Source organism: Olea europaea, chromosome 8, assembly GCF_002742605.1.
Source record: "Olea europaea var. sylvestris chromosome 8, O_europaea_v1, whole genome shotgun sequence".
Taxonomy (NCBI): Eukaryota; Viridiplantae; Streptophyta; class Magnoliopsida; order Lamiales; family Oleaceae; genus Olea; species Olea europaea.
In genome coordinates, this window is record NC_036244.1 from 10300227 (window position 1) to 10318153 (window position 17927).

The following is a 17927-nucleotide window of genomic DNA, read 5'->3' on the forward strand; positions in this document are numbered from 1 at the left end:
AGGAGTCTAGAGAGTCTACGCAGTAGATCGTCAGGCTGTGACAGTAGATCTTGATGGGTTCTTTGATTGGCGAATCATTGTAATCTTTGAAGTATCCTTACTGGAGGTAACTGGCTTGTGCCCGGAGTTTTTCCCGTGTTGGGTTTCTCCGTCAACAATTCTTGTGTTGATTTTGTTTTTACTACTTTCAGTTATTTAGAATAATATGCGGTAATTCAACATAGGATTAAATTGGATTGTATGTCTAATCATCTAGATAACTAACATAAGTGACTTGTTGCTTTAGTTAGATTAATTCCGCACGTAAGATCGAATTGGTAATTGGAACGTACACTTGGTAAATGCTTAAAATTTGAATTTGACGTTGTAAAGCGTTCCCGTGAACTTTCTAAGTGTAGTAGCGCGTCCCTAGAACTTTCAGTATTAATTTGACATATTCCATGAATATCTTAACATGCGATGAGCCTGGCTTTACATCCACTCTGCATGGTAACTTGTGAAACGCCTGTATTATTGATTTTTTTTCCCTTCGCGGCTGCAAACATAAGTAACATATCGCAGAACTCCATCATCATCCCTTTTCGAATTTCTTTTTCTCATTGGAAAACCAATGTCATATGCATATCTTTTATAAAAATCGAATATTTTATTTTCGTCCTTAAACTTCATGCCCACCTCAGGCACAATTACAATCACAACATTCCCTTGTGTTTCATCATCACCTAGTAATTTTGTATTGTCAGGATCACTCTCGTCATCGGACTCCACCAACATAACGACTTCGACGTCGTCCAAAATTTCTTTCCTTGTGACAAAGAGACAATTGATGCAACATATTCAGTTACGCTTGCTTACATGAGCAGCTTCCATAGAATTAACACAGTCATCATGTTTCTACTTAACAAATTCCTGACTATTTTGTCAAAAATAAGCACCATGTATACGAAATTTTAGATTTTACACAAAACGAAACTGGAGATTTTATCTACATACGATAAACAAAAAAAAAAAAAGTGGTAACTAAAAATAGTGTAGCTGGAAAGAAGAAAAGTTTCTACATTAGATAATTTTTTTTTTTTCAAATTTGAAGAAGGTTACAGAGAAAGATGATGGTGTGACACAGCATTTCCAACATTTACAGCTTCATAAACCTTGTTTAGCATTTCACACACAACGAAAATGGAGATTTGGCCCTATATTATCAAACAAATTTCAGATTCGAAAAATAATTTTAGATTTTATAATAAATTTCAACCTTTACATTTTCTTGTCATAATTTTGAAGCAATGGTTAGTAAATGCTTGGAACGAAGGTGCCAAATCGGAGGTGTCTGTGTTGTACACTAATGGAGCTCGCAGAATCTGGAACGATGTTGTGGCCAAATCGGAGGTATCAACACTGTAGACTAATGAGGTGTAGCCGGATTGTGAGTGCCAAAATGGAGATTGTGTAGATGAGAACTGAGAAAGCAAGAAAATTGGCGCCCAAATTTTTAATGAATTGGGAACGAAAATTGGTAACCTGGCCTTCGTCGCTTTTTATTGGTTTTCAAACAATGAGAAACAACAGAGGTCAAAGAATTTTTAATATATTGTTGACCACGTCATTCTGTCATTGTGTAGGTCAAAGAGCATGGTAAAGTAGCATTTTCATAATTTTTATTGAAAAAACATTCTGAGACAGATGTTCTTTTGGTCGGAAAATGTCATTTTGCCCGAAAATGTTTGACACCCAATTCCTACTTGAATTAAATAATGCCCGACCCCTTAGATATGTGTGTTCAGTCATTCACTATAGCAACCATTATGTTCCCCGAACTCGGCCCTCTCTCTCTCTCTCTCTCTCTCTCTCTCTCTCACACACACACACACACACACACGTATACTCATTATTGTAGAAACCGTAGAAAGAATAGGAAGGACAAAAAAATCTAACTTTTGTTCCAAAAAAAATAAAAAAATATTGATAGTTTTTTAGGACCTATTTTGGGGGTTATTATTTATTTATTTTCATTGTTAGGTTTTAGAGTTGTTAGCATCTTTAGACAAAAATATAATTGTAAAAGGGTTTTGAAAGTCAAAGAGTCAGGTGATAAATTTTATAGATGTATTAGGAACCTTCGGGGTCGGTTATGCTAGTTTACAGTCAAGCTGTTATTCGAGCTACCAAAACAGTAACATTGTTGCTAACCTGCTGCTTACCTATTGCTCGAGTGGAGCACTTGTCCTTCACATTGTCGTTGGGCTCTTGCTCGAATGACAACGTTTACTTAGAAACATTATTTTGCATTTTTCAAGAGTTTTATTTCACCCATACTACCCAAAACCTCTATATTATACATACACACGCCTCATCTCTAAATTGGATGGATTGAACATTGAGTTAACACAAGAAATCACTACATACAAATAGTTTAATCCTCTATTGATTTAGCCACGTCGTTGAAAAACATTAAATCCACACAATCTAAAACACTAAAATACAATCCTCCATATAATCTGTCAAAGTTCTAAAGATCGAGAAAGGAGATCGGAGTTCCAGTTGAAGAAGAACAAGGGTTCTTGGTGATCCATAGGAGATAGACGATTTCAGAAAGTTTGGAGTTTGTGTAGCAGCCCCCAATCTAGGAGGGCTTTAGTAATTGCAGCCAGGAGGTCAAAAAGTACTATAGTTAGTCAAGTCTGACAGTTACTGTAAGTTGATTCATTTAAAGAGGATTCTTACTGGCTTGGACTCGGACTTTTTATCTTGCGAGGGGTTTTCTCTGTGAATAATTTTCTGGAGTAATTTATTTTTCAACAACTTATTAACTACGATAATTCAACGTAGGATAGTCGTACATGTGAATTCATCTGAATTGATTAATAACAATGACTTGTGCTTTTTATTAATTGATTAATTTAATTTTCGCATAAAACACCTATTCATTTCCCTCTTGATATTGGCTCAAACATCGTTATTTCGTTAATTGATTTTGACCTTTTTTGGTGCGACTAAAAAAGTAGTGTTTACTTTTTTAGTAATGCTACATGTACACAGATTGATGAAAAGAGAAAGAGATAAAATAATTTTAAAAAGAGAGAAATAGAAGAAAAATAAGAGAAGGAAATTAATTAAAGTTTAATATAATGTTGTGTCATCAATTTGTACAAAATTATGTATAAGTAGCATTAGTCTTAGTTTTTTTGGATATTTATAGTATAATTTAGATTGTATTTCTCAATCCACCAAATAGGTAAATTTATTTTTACATTTTTTCAAATTTTCTTTCAATTTTGCCCTCTTCAAATAATTACTTTACAAGACAAAAAATCAATTTTACATAAAATATTAAAATACTATAATTAAAAATTTTAATTTCAAGCAAAAAAAATATTTTATAATTATCACTTAAAAGATTAAAAATTCACTTTTATGTACAAAAAAAAAAATACTACTAGCCCATGTTTTGTGGGAGATTAAAATAAGATAATTGATGAAATGTGTGGTTGAAAAGTTATGAACCCCAATAAAAGAATGATTAAAATTAATTATTTATTTTGAATTAAATGAAATCTTGATTTTAGTCTATACCAAACGAGGGCCTAATAAGACAAATTTTATTTGGTAAATATAAAAATTTATAAGTAAAAATTTTCTCATGTGTAAAATATCATTTATAATTGTAAAATTTACTTACAGTTAAAAAATTACTTAATAAGTAACTATTTCACTTTTTAAGTTAAAAATTAACTTTCATATTAAAAATGCATATAAATAAAATACCACATTCTTTAAAATTTTTTTAGAGCACCTAATATACTTTTAAGCAAGAATTAGACTATTTTAAAAGTCAGTACTATACAAAAAATTAAAAGCTCATGAACGTCCAAAATTGATACTTTAAAAAAATTCCATAAATCCAATGCTTCCAAGCAAAGACCTAAAGGTCCCCATCGAAGAGATTTAGGGCTAATTTAGAGTTTCTTTAGTTCTTTCATCATGTGTTTCTGCCCTATTCTTGCATTTACATTCATTCATTCTCTATTTATATAGAAAACCTCTATCCTTTATATATGGGGCCTTTCTTTTCAATAAGAGAATTCTCTAAAATGGTTAACGAAATTGAATCTTATTTTCTACTTTACTTGGTCCTTATTTAAGTAAGGATATTGCTATATGTATATAAAGATTTAAATAATGGATTACATAATGCTACATGAAACTTTATCATTTGCCAGTTTAAAATACAATCAACTTTTTCCTCCACATCATATATTTAATCAATTATGTATATTTTTTATGTACAAGTAACAAAATCCATTAAGCATATCAATCCCAATAGAATCAAAATCTAGCCCAATTTTTAAGGACTTCTATAATACCTCGAACTCCACATTACACATTTGGCCAATATGATTCATGCTATTTAAAATATCAATTGCATCAATTTTTTCTAATTATTTTCTCTTAAAACGGTGCATTCGATTATTGAGATTTTAAGATTTTAGTCTTCGATTCCTTGACCTAGGTGGTGAATTTTACATTGAGCTCGGGTAGAAAATTAGGTTAATCTAAATGTTGGAGATTGACTTGGTATGCAATGGGAATATTGAAAAGGTCAGAATAAGTATTGACAAAGTTTCAAGCTTTCCATTTGATTGATCAAGGTCACCTTAAATCCTAAATAGGTAATTGACATATTGGGACATGAGGCATGAAGTGACATGATCACGACGCAATAGTATGTTACATATGACATTATAAATATTGATGTGCAAATCGTTGAAGTCGGTCGAGAATTAGGTGTCAATCGGGTAAGTAATTAAATGAACGGTTAAGAAATTATTTCTGTAATATATATTGGGATCTTTGGGCAAGTAAAATGGATTTTAAAGGCATTAAAATAAACCGAGGATACTTGATTTGTGTCTGCAAGGATTGGCCCAAAATTAGATTTTAACCACAAGAGACCATCTTATACCCAGTACACCTCATGCCTATTGATTTGTCCTTATAATGGTCAATTTCTTCAGCCTTAAGCATTATCCACATCTACCACTCTTTAAGACTTTCTATATGTGGTATATTATCCCTCTAAGTTTCATGAAAATCATCTAAAGATAGTTACAAAATCAAAGTGTAACTAAAAGGAGACACCTACTTAACATGTGTTGACTTGTTATTCTAACATCTAATTCCTTCAACCTTAAGGCCTCCAACACATCTTCTAAACCCTTAGCACTTTACGTAGGATAGAAATACATCTTCTAAGTCACATATGGCTCCAAATAAGGTAAGGAAAAAGTTAAATTTGGCTGCATGAAGCCACATCCTGCTTTGACACCTTATGCTTGAGGATACTTGTCCTTTAATCACATTTTTCTTCACCTTTAAGTATCACTCATGACTCCAATCCTTAAGACTCTTTATATAGCTCTTAAATAAGACATTTAACCCTCCAAAGTTATCCCCAAGTGACCCCAATCGAAAGAAAGGGCAAATGAAGCAAAGAGAAATAGAAAACAATAAGCTGGAATTGCAGTTTGAGCAGGTGAAGTTTAACTCATGGTTTTGGAAGTTTTTCTTTAGCTCTTTTGGGAGTTTTATAACCTATTGAAACTCTGAACTTTCAACTGAAGTTATTTTGAGTTGACTTTGACGAATACTTGAATATGATGCATTTGTAGCATAATGTTTAAAGTAAATGGTATGGTGTCATATATTATTGTTACTCATACTCATACTCATACTCATGACATGTATGGTTTCTGCTTACTGAGCATTAGTTTATATAGTTCTTGCATTGCAAGTGAGCATGAGACTTCATAGAAGTCAAGGCTAGCTGTGGAGTTCTTACGGGATTCTAGAATTCGATGTACATAGATGATGACCTATAGGGTTATCTTGTAGGATGTTGTTTTGATTTTATAAATTCTTGCATTATATTTAGAAAATCCTGTGCTATACATATGACTTTTGAAATGACATGATAGATACTTTTGGAATCCTTAAGAGAAATATGTTGAAATTTGATTATACAGTATTTGTTCATAACATACCATATGTGTATCATAGCTTGAGGTAACTCGTAGAATTGGAGAGTGTCGCTGGTCAAATTGATTTAATCTTCCCTTATTTGAAAATTATTTACCCTAAAATTTGGATATAGAATCCTAGAGCGCGTGGGTACTCCTATGGGCATCAAGAACATTTAGACTGGCAAGTCCCCTTCATTTATTTTCCCTCGGTCATGTTGTTGATCTAGTGATGCTGCTACTCTTGTGGCCACTTGTCCAATTGGCTAAATAGAAATAAGTATATTTTGATAGTTAGTCATTTGATGTTGCTGTTTTTGTTTGTGTTCGTTGCTTTTTCATCTAAAAGTACACTCTATTTTCAAATTAAATGATTCAAGATTGTGATACCTCGAACTTCATGTTACACATTTGGCTAATATGATTCATGCATTTTATACTATTTACAATGTCATTTGCATCAATTTTTCCTCATTGATTTATTGTAAAATGGTGCATTCAATTATTGAGGTTTTAAGATTTTAGTCTTTGACTCCTCAACCTAGGTGGTGAATTTTGCATTGAGCTATGATAGAAAATTAGGTTAACCTAAATGTTTGAGATTGACTGGGTAAGCAATGGAGATATTGAAAAGGCCGGAAGAAGTATCGACAAAGTTTCAGGCTTTCTATTCGGTTGATCAAGGTCACCTTAAACTTTAGATAGGTAATTGACATATTGAGACATGAGGCATGAAGTGACATGATCACGACGCAATAGTATGTTACATATGACATTATAAATATTGATGTGCAAATCGTTGAAGTCGGTCGAGAATTAGGTGTCAATCGGGTAAGTAATTAAATGAACGGTTAAGAAATTATTTCTGTAATATATTTTGGGATCTTTGGGCAAGTAAAATGGATTTTAAAGGCATTAAAATAAACCGAGGATACTTGATTTGTGTCTGCAAGGATTGGCCCAAAATTAGATTTTAACCACAAGAGACCATCTTATACCCAGTACACCTCATGCCTATTGATTTGTCCTTATAATGGTCAATTTCTTCAGCCTTAAGCATTATCCACATCTACCACTCTTTAAGACTTTCTATATGTGGTATATTATCCCTCTAAGTTTCATGAAAATCATCTAAAGATAGTTACAAAATCAAAGTGTAACTAAAAGGAGACACCTACTTAACATGTGTTGACTTGTTATTCTAACATCTAATTCCTTCAACCTTAAGGCCTCCAACACATCTTCTAAACCCTTAGCACTTTACGTAGGATAGAAATACATCTTCTAAGTCACATATGGCTCCAAATAAGGTAAGGAAAAAGTTAAATTTGGCTGCATGAAGCCACATCCTGCTTTGACACCTTATGCTTGAGGATACTTGTCCTTTAATCACATTTTTCTTCACCTTTAAGTATCACTCATGACTCCAATCCTTAAGACTCTTTATATAGCTCTTAAATAAGACATTTAACCCTCCAAAGTTATCCCCAAGTGACCCCAATCGAAAGAAAGGGCAAATGAAGAAAAGAGAAATAGAAAACAATAAGCTGGAATTGCAGTTTGAGCAGGTGAAGTTTAACTCATGGTTTTGGAAGTTTTTCTTTAGCTCTTTTGGGAGTTTTATAACCTATTGAAACTCTGAACTTTCAACTGAAGTTATTTTGAGTTGACTTTGACGAATACTTGAATATGATGCATTTGTAGCATAATGTTTAAAGTAAATGGTATGGTGTCATATATTATTGTTACTCATACTCATACTCATGACATGTATGGTTTCTGCTTACTGAGCATTAGTTTATATAGTTCTTGCATTGCAAGTGAGCATGAGACTTCATAGAAGTCAAGGCTAGCTGTGGAGTTCTTACGGGATTCTAGAATTCGATGTACATAGATGATGACCTATAGGGTTATCTTGTAGGATGTTGTTTTGATTTTATAAATTCTTGCATTATATTTAGAAAATCCTGTGCTATACATATGACTTTTGAAATGACATGATAGATACTTTTGGAATCCTTAAGAGAAATATGTTGAAATTTGATTATACAGTATTTGTTCATAACATACCATATGTGTATCATAGATGACCATGCGAGAATATACAGAGACCTTATTGTGAAGATACTTATTTCATTTTATCTTTAAAAATATGTGTAAAATCTTATGTCCAGATTAAGTCATCAATATCATTTCTACACAGGGTAATTTATGGTTATCTATATTTTTGAGGTGTGACAACTTCTCAGTTAGGATTTTAATTGATTTTAAAAATATATATAGTTTTAAGTTCCTCAACTCAAATTCTAATATATTTCCTAAAAATTTAATTATTGTTGTAAATAGTACGTTTGTCAGTGAACGATAATTTCACCTCTACAACCTATAAATAGTAAGTTCATAATCATACCCTATAAATATGTGGTACCGGTTCTCAATATAATACACACAAGTCTATTCACTTTTATTCTCTCTTCTCATAATACATTATCAGCATGAAAGCATAATTCTTCAACGTTTAGTGAAGTTTCATGACGAATTTTCAAGATACCTATTTGATTGATTATGTAACTACGCATGTTATTCTTCAAGACTAAAAATGTTTTTTGGACTTAACATTAGCAGAAGATAATTTATACAATATCAAGTGCATCGAATATCATTGAAAACTTCGGAAGAGCTCTTTATCATTTTACAAAATAATACAAAATTATATATTGACGACACACTTTATTTTAGCAAATTTAGAAGAAATTTTCTTGATTTTAAGGATATTAGTTGCAATGGATATCACATTGAAAAGATGCAAGAAAATAGTATTGAATATATTTGGATAACTTCTTTTTTATTTGGCCAAAAGCTGATAAAATAAAATTTTCATACACTCTCATCTAACATATATCATACAATTATACAAATGGTTGAATTAAATACTGCCATGAACCAGAAGTTCGTTGACTCAAAAAGTTTATACTTTGATATTATCAACTTGAATCTACAGGAGCTATAATGATGCGTTGAATAATAAGCAACTCACATGGACATCTTTTAAAAGAACTAGGAGAGTCTTTTATCTAATGATGATTATCCATGTGTAGCTTATTTGTAGGACAATTTAGTTATTAGACCTTTGACTACAAATGTCAATATTGAATACCCAACTTTCTTTGAAAAAATTTATAGAGACATATGTGTGTCAATATACCCACCAAAATTCATGTAGATTTTTCTAGATTACTTGCTCAAATCATAAAATTACGAGCTCAATTTTCTGATTACTCAATCAATATAAATCGTCTTGATAATGCTAGTGAATTTAGATCACAAGCATTCGATGATTATTGTATGTCGATTTGGATTGTTATTGAACATTCAGTTGCACATGACCATACATAAAATGGTTTAGTTGAATCGTTTATTAAACATTTACAATTTATTAAGACCATTACTTATGAAAATAAAACTCCCAACTTTTATTTGGAGTCATGTCGTATTACAAGCTACATCATTTTGGTTTTTATAAGATCAACTTCTATTATCAATATTCACCTTTGCAACTTGCATTTGATCATGAACCTAATATTTATTATCTATGGGTTTTTTAGTTGTGCCTTCTAAGCCCCTATTTCACCCTACAAACATACTAAAATTGGTCCCCAATGAAGACTTGGGATTTATCTGGATTTTGTTTCACTAGCTGATAGTATATTGAATCTTTAATGAGTGTTTTATGTAGTTTACCAGTTGTCATTTTGATAAAATGAGTTTTCTAACTTAACAAAGGAAAAATTATGTCTGAAAAATAAGGTAAAATTTTTTGGAATGAAATAGTTATACATCACTTTGATCCTTATTATCCATGTGAGCAAGAGGTTGAAAATCATTCATTTACAAAATGTTGCAAATCAATTACTTGATATATTGATGATATAAGAAGAGTTATAAAGTCATATTCCAGTAGAAAATACCCCAACAAAAATTGATATTCCTATAGGACAATCTGTTATAGCAAATGAATTTCAAATATATCAGAAACATGGTTGATCAGTTGGTTCAAAAAACTCTTGTACCTTGAAAAAGAAAAGTACAAGAGAAAAATTAACCAAAAACTTCAAAATAATTAACATTAGAAAAGATTGATCAATTAAATATTGAAAATATGGTTCGTGAAGAGCCATAAGTGTTTGAAAATAATGAGATTTTAATAAATTATATGTTATATCATAAATTATTGGAACAAAATAATATTATTATAGAAATATTTTCACCTTCTAACGTGACTTTCTATATTATGCAAAATGAGGATCCTAACTCACAATCTGTTAAAAATTGTCGGTATAGAAATGATTGACCAAATGGTAAAAGGCCATACAAATATAATTGAACTCCTTATATAAATAAAAAGTATTTGGACATATAGTTCGAGGACCCGAAAATGTAATTCTTGTATGATACAAATGAATTTTTATACGAAAAAGAAATGAAAACAATAAAATTACAAGATATAAAGTCCGACTTGTAGCTCAAGGTTTTTCTCACAGATCAAAAATTGATTATGAAGAAACGTATCTTCCCATAACGGATACCATCACTTTTACATTCTTAATTAGTTTGACTATGTCACAAAAATTCGATATACGCCTTATGAATGTAGTAACTGTCAGTTTATATGATTCACTTGATAGGGAACATATATATGAAATTCCCTAAATGACTAAAAATGCTAGGAATAAATAATACACGTCCGAGAACTATGTTCTCAATTAAATTGTAATGATCATAAGATGGATTGAAGCAATCCAGACATCTGTGGTGCACTCGCATTAGCGAATATTTGTTGAAAAATAATTATAAAAACGATGATGTATTCCATGTGTTTTCAAAAAAAAAAAAACAATTTTCTATTGATAATGTATATTCATTAGCATCACCTATGGTTGTTTTTTCCATTGTTTTTCAAAAAAAAAAAAAACAATTTTCTATTGATAATGTATATTCATTAGCATCACCTATGGTTGTTCGATCATTTGATATGAAAAAAGATCAATTTCATCCCCTTAAAGATGGAGAAAAGGTTTTTGGTCCAAAAATATCATATCTTAGTACAATTAGGACATTAAATTATTTTGCAAATTGCACTTGACTCGACATATCTTTTTTTGTAAATATCTTTGCAAGATATAACTTTACACAAATTCAAAGCTATTGGAATGGTGTTAAATATGCTTTTCGTTACATAAAATATACTATTGATTTAAGATTATTTTATTCTTAAAAGTTGGGATCTATTTTAATGGGATATGCAGATGTATGTTACTCTTTGATCCACATAAAACTAAATCATAAATAGGATATGTGTTTACATATAAAGGAATAGCTATATCATAAATATCTGTGAAACAATCATTAACAACAATAACCTCAAATCATTATGAAATTATTACAATTCATGAAACAAATCGAGAATGTGTATGGTCGAGGAACATGACCCATCAGATCTAAACATCATACTGATTAATTTTAACAAAAAATAGTCCAACAATTTTGTATGAAAACAATGTTGTTTGTATTGCACAACTTAATAGAAGCCACTATAAAAAGTGATAGGACAACATATTTCTCCCAAATTCTTTCATATACATAAGTTTTAGAAGAATGACAACATTGATGTCAACAAATTCGCTCAAGCGACAATGTAGCTGCTTTCTTTACAAAAGCACTGCCAATGTTTACGTTCAAGAAATAGGTTCAAAAGATTGGAAAGCGTCACACTAAAAAATTTCCAATGATCAATATTGGGGGGAGTAGTTGTACTCACCTTTTCTTAGGTTTTATCATGTTGGATTTTTATATCAAGGTTTTAATGAAGTTGCATTTATTTTAATGCTCCAAAATAACTGTATTCTTTTTCATTTAATGTTTTTGTCTCATTGAATTTTTATCAAACAAGGTATCGACGAAATATATATTTTATAATGTGTCATTTAATAAATATGATAAGTTTATTAGTGAATATCAATTATATCTCTATAACCTTAGAAATTATTACCATTGTATCTCTAATCCTTCCATATAAATATGTAGCTTTTGTTGTCATTATATTACACATAAGTCTAATGACTTTTGTTTACTCTTTCCTTTTTCAATCTTTCCATAACAAATATCACCAATATATTTTGTTGAAAACATTATATAATTTTAGTGTTTTCAGCCAACCTTTATATATATGTACACTCTCTCTTAAAAGAGAGGCTTTGGGATTACTGTTCATCCATGTCATAGGCCTTTTCACACTGTTCCTTAGCTTGTTCCAATAATGGTTCTTCTATAGTTTCAAGCGAAACATGCTCTCTTCTTTCGACCATCATATGAAACCCTAACTTACTGTTATAAATCCGACGGATCGAATGATAATCCTATTGGGAAGGGTTGAATTGGATTTTATGGAAGCTTGATTTGGTTGTTGTTGTTCTTTTAAGATAAATTTGGGATTCAGTTTGAGTCTTAGGAATATGAAATTTTGAATTAGAAATTGGGTTTCTAATTTCTTCTGAGAATCATAGTTCATGGGATTAAAGAGGGGAAACATATTATGCTTTGTGTTGTGCAAAGTGAAGTATGATTCTATTTGATTGACAAAATATAGGAATATTTTTGACTCGGTGTGGCAAAGGGTTTCGTTGGAGACACAGTTGAAAAGATCCCAAGGAGGACAATTGCTAAAGATAAAAGTATTGATGATTATGGGGAGAGAGTTTCTTCATCAGACTGTCTTCAGGTACTATTAATCACAAATAATAATTTTTCCTCTATTAATTTGAATTGATTGCAAACATAACATAAAAGACTACTTTCAATTCATCATTCCTGCATATAAGGTTTCTTTATTTGTTATTCCCACATGGATATATGTAATTAGGTTTGAGCTTCAGTAATTGAGTTTATTCATTGTACTTGGATCATATTTTGTATAAGGAATTTTGGGATATTATAGGGAATTACTAATTATGTCAGTAAAATAATTTTCACCATGTTAATACTACTTAAATTTGTTTCCTTCATAAATGTAGAAAGCAATTCTTGTTTAAATGGTTTTGGAGCAAGATTTTGTGAAAAGTCAAAAGAATGTTAGGGTTGTACCTAGGATGTGGATCTTGCAGTAAAATTTATTTATTGTTTATTATATTTCATATAAACAATTTTTTGCAGATCTAAACTCATTTTTAATCTATTTAACTCAGGGAATTAGATGGATTAGTTTGATGTCAGGTAATAATTTCATGTACAAGAAACTTATTTGCAACATTTATTGGTTGAATGAAGAGCGTCAGTGGAACTGTTAGCCAAAAATGAAATGTCATTGGAAAAGAAATTCAAGGAAATAATATAGGATGAGCATGATGGAGTGACATCAATAAAGAACGAGCTGTTCTTTTCTCTATGTTATGCCAATTTAAATTGTATATTAATCACTGCTTTTATATGTGTGTGTGTGTGTGTGTGTATATCATTGTACGAGATGCAATCAGTGTTGCATAGACTCAGTAGTTTGTTTTACAATATTATCATGCTTGTATTTTCAACATCTTAGTTAGACATTATCCTGGGCTGATCTTAATGTGTAGCAAGAGTACATCCTAGGTATCACTGCCTTGAATTTTTATCAGGAGGATCTAAAGAATCAAGCTACTTTTGTATGCTATTAATCCATTGATCAGTTGGTTATATGGATTGAATCATTTGAATGCTGCTTTAATAACTTGAGATTTTCCCTGCAAATTCAAGATGATGCTCTTTCTAATTCAAATGATTCAAGCATGAGTGGAAAGCACATGAATGGGCAAGATGACGCTGATACTCCTCCAGAGGGGGTGTCCATTGATAAAGGCATTCGTTCAGATGCTGCACAACATTTGGAGGTATAGTTGCTATTCAATAAATATTTCCAATTTTCTATTGCTATTCCGTACCTTCATCCGGGCTCTGTCATTTTCTCTTTTGCTCATTTTTTTTCATTTTTCCACAATCCTCTGTAGTTATCTGATGTGTGCAGTTTAATCTTTATTTTCTCAGGACGGACTCAATGATATTCATGATCTGGAGAATTTGTCTGCTACATTTCATATTAAACCTTGTCTAGTACTAAAGCATGGTGCATCTGGTTTGGACAAGCTAGAAAGGCAAATCACATTGTTTGGGTCTCAAAAACATGATCACCCTGTGATGCAATGGCAATATTTTCATTGGTATTTTCTACCTTTGTAAACCACATGTTAGTATGTTGGCATATCCTTAGCTCGTTGAACTTATTATTTTTAGGAAACAATTCTTGTGCACAGGGAGTCGGTGAATACTGGTGGCCTTAATGAACTTATATTGGAACTTCAAATCTAAGGTTGTTATTTTCTTGATAATCCATCTTGTTAATTGCTCAAAAAATATAGTTACAAGCTTATAGAGAAACTAATGCTAGAGCCCCATTTTGAGGAATGAATAATTACGTTGTGCAATTACACATTTCAATAATTCATGTCAATAAATTACATTGTTGAGAAATTAATCCTACGCTCCCAACAGGGTTGAAATAGATACTACATATTTCTGCATAGCCAATTTTGAGACCACAATTATTCTTTTCAGTTAACACTGACTATAAGTATTATTTTGAGGAATAAGTAAAAAAATTAGAAAATGAACGAGTTATGTAGCCTTAAAAAAACTTGGAGATCTGGAGATTAATATAATGATGTGCATTCGTTTCAAAGCTTACAATATATGGTTGCTCTCGGGCAAGCTCTATGCTGAATCTTCTAGAAGCATCTTCATTTTACTAATAATACATTTCTCTGGCTTGCACTATTGAAGTTGTGGATGATGTGCTCTCCATTGATCATATAAATCAGTATGGAATGCATGTTAGCTTTCACAATTCTTTGCATGTTCTGTTCTTTTTTCTTTATACAAATGTTGCTTGCAAGTGGTTGTTATGATTTATGAGGATGATTCGCATATAGCAATCAATGTTCCCTTTTAATGGTAGTGGGCATACTGATTGCATCATTACTGAGCACCATGATTGTTCAAAAATGTTTTTACATCAAATCGACAGGGTTTTTTCTTGCTTATCTATAACATATTAGGGTGAAATACTCTAGAGCCTCGAAGAAATCCTTCTTACCTTCTATATCTACAAGCGGGAAAAAATTGAAGAGGGGAATAACTTTGACCTATTTCAAGTGGTTGATCCGTTGAATGCTAATGACTTCCTATGTTGGAGACCGCAACCGAAATGACAAGTTTCTAATTGCTTGGACTTGTTTATGTATAACAATCTCAATAGTAAGTTAATTAATTTTTATTATATTTATATGAATGCAGCCAAAGAGTTTATTTAAAATTAGTGAGATATAATGAGAAATTCTACAGAGATATACTAAGTGGTGGGTGGATAGTTGACAAGGTAAGGAGTTTCCTCCTATTGAATAATGTATGACACATATAATTGGAAAATTTGGAATTTTATTTACAAAGTTTCATATTGTAGCATATTGATGTGTTAATGTGAAAACCAGATTTTAGAAAACAAAGATTTATACAAATGTGAAAAATTGCTACAATTACACGTACTCACAATTTCCAAACCCCCAAATACACTACAAAATACATACATGGGAGTCTACAAATGATCTTCTAAGTCTTAGCCTAAGATAGTCTACAACCATCTCAACCTTGAAATGGTGAAAATATAAGGTGGAGTCTCCTATTATGTGTGCACAAAAGAGGTTAGCTAACTATTCCTTTCGGATGTAGGAAACAAATCAACTCATTCTTGTAACACAGGACAAACAAATTAATTCATATTCCAAATGTGACATTATAATTTCAATTCTTATTCTATGTAGGATAATACAAAGTCAATTCCCGACAAAATTAAGTGCTTGTCTAATGACTTTCTTGAGGTTTAAATTTAGGCCTTTACCTCCTCAATTTGACGTGCAACAAGTTCGTTTACATTAGCTATTTGGATACATTGGATTGATAGTCGAGGAAAAGTGTTAAAGATAAGCAAGAAGAACATACTGGGATTAAGTTTGAAGCGGAGTCTCTCAATTTTGAATTTTGATATTGGTTTTTCATTTTGCATTTTTTGTGAGCATTACTTGACATTAATTGAATTTTAGCTCCTAAGGAACAATGATAAGTATTTGAATGTGTGTCAAGTATATACATTTAAAAAATGTATTAAATTAGACATTAGCACATTGTTGAAGTAAGAGAAGTAGTGTCGACAGGAGAAAAATGATTTAAGATTGTTCAAGGTAGACTTAAAAATGTACCATTGAGAAGTAACTTAATTTAGAATTGGCAGCAAGGTCGAACAAGAAAGGTAGATCTTTGTATGAAAAGGGTTGGACATAAATCAAATAAAAAGTAAAAAAAACATAGGATTGATTTAGTTCCCTTCCAAGTAAGCAGGTTTCAAAATAAATATAAATATTGGAAATAAGTTAAAAGCTTCTTTCGAAATAAATATCATTTTTCTCGAAAGTAACATTTCAAAATATATTTAGAAATAAGAAATTACTTAATTTTTTTTTTACTTTTTGCTAGGGTAAGCCAAACATGCTTTTATGTGGGTTTTCTAATTGTGGTTTGAGCTCAGAACAGAGTTCAGGGAAGTCTTCTAAGTTGGAGAGCATAGTAGGACGAGATTTCCTTTTCCATAACTTTGGTAAGCCCCGACCTTTAATCTGATAAACTTGGAATAAATATTTAATTAATGCTATCCATTTGTTTATCCCTTTATTTATTTATTTATTTTTTTTTTTATCTTCGGTTTAGGTATTATTACAAGGCAACCAATGGTGTTGCAACTTCACAAGACAGAGGAAGGGCAGCAGGTTTAGTACTATGAAGACATTCTTATATTATTCCCTTTGACAAGTGAATGGACTCCATCTACAATTTAAGAAGCACTAATGTGTTATCGAAAAATCACAAACTATTAAAATTTTGATCAACTGATGTAGAATTATTTTTTTTTTATCTTCGGTTTAGGTATTATTACAAGGCAACCAATGGTGTTGCAACTTCACAAGACAGAGGAAGGGCAGCAGGTTTAGTACTATGAAGACATTCTTATATTATTCCCTTTGACAAGTGAAATGGACTCCATCTACAATTTAAGAAGCACTAATGTGTTATCGAAAAATCACAAACTATTAAAATTTTGATCAACTGATGTAGAACGGATGGTCAAGTGGATTGAGAACAGTTGAATTGAAAATGAAAAAAAATATTATATTGCAGGTTTGGCGTTCGAGCTCAGATTTGAGCCCATAATACCTTTCGAAAAGGAAACGACGAGACGGACTCGAAAATTACTTTATAAGTTTTAGTGCTATTTTTATCATTTTATTTATTTTGAATTCTTTGCAATTTTAGTTTGAGGCTAGGTTTTCGTTTAAGCCTTATAAATAAGAGGTTAATTATTTGTTCTTAGACATCTTGGAAATTAATAAAACTTCTTGATTTTATCTTTCATTTTGTGATGGATTTCAGATTTGTATTCTTAAGATATTCGCTTAAATTTCTTGTGTCACGCTGCATCACCAACCTATCACTTATTTAAATTTAGAAAACTCTTTAATTTCTATGTATGAATTGTACGCACATCGATTGGGTGTAAATATTAGTCGAATATTCTCAGCACCTACGCCTTTTGCTAATTTTGAAGAAGACGATGCAAAACTAGTAAATTTATTTGAAGACATTAGGGATGAAATATATGATGCAAGAGGTTCTTCTTCTAGTATGTCTCATGCGTATAATCTGACATTGAACGTAAATCCTACTAGAATGCCTACTGAATTAGTTAGAGATGTTTTAATTATCAAATGATTGGAAGCA

The 17927-nt window shown here is 31.2% G+C and overlaps 1 protein-coding gene across 5 annotated transcripts; it reads left to right on the forward strand.

Moving 5' to 3' along the window:
- Positions 1-12215: 12215 nt before the first annotated feature.
- Positions 12216-17042, forward strand: LOC111398773. Of its 5 annotated transcripts, XR_002703406.1 has the most exons (6): positions 12224-12795; positions 13803-13936; positions 14091-14263; positions 14357-14412; positions 16629-16749; positions 16860-17040. XR_002703406.1 is itself a non-coding variant. In XM_023025861.1 (4 exons), exons 2-4 carry the CDS (start codon positions 13835-13837, stop codon positions 14409-14411), a joined length of 330 nt encoding a protein of 109 aa, XP_022881629.1. In that variant the 5' UTR covers positions 12227-12795; positions 13803-13834; the 3' UTR covers positions 14412-16606. The 5 variants fall into 5 exon arrangements, 1 of the variants encoding a protein (XP_022881629.1); XR_002703404.1 differs by having other exon boundaries at positions 12216-12795; positions 14091-15356; positions 16860-17042; XR_002703405.1 differs by having other exon boundaries at positions 12223-12795; positions 14091-14412.
- Positions 17043-17927: the final 885 nt, after the last annotated feature.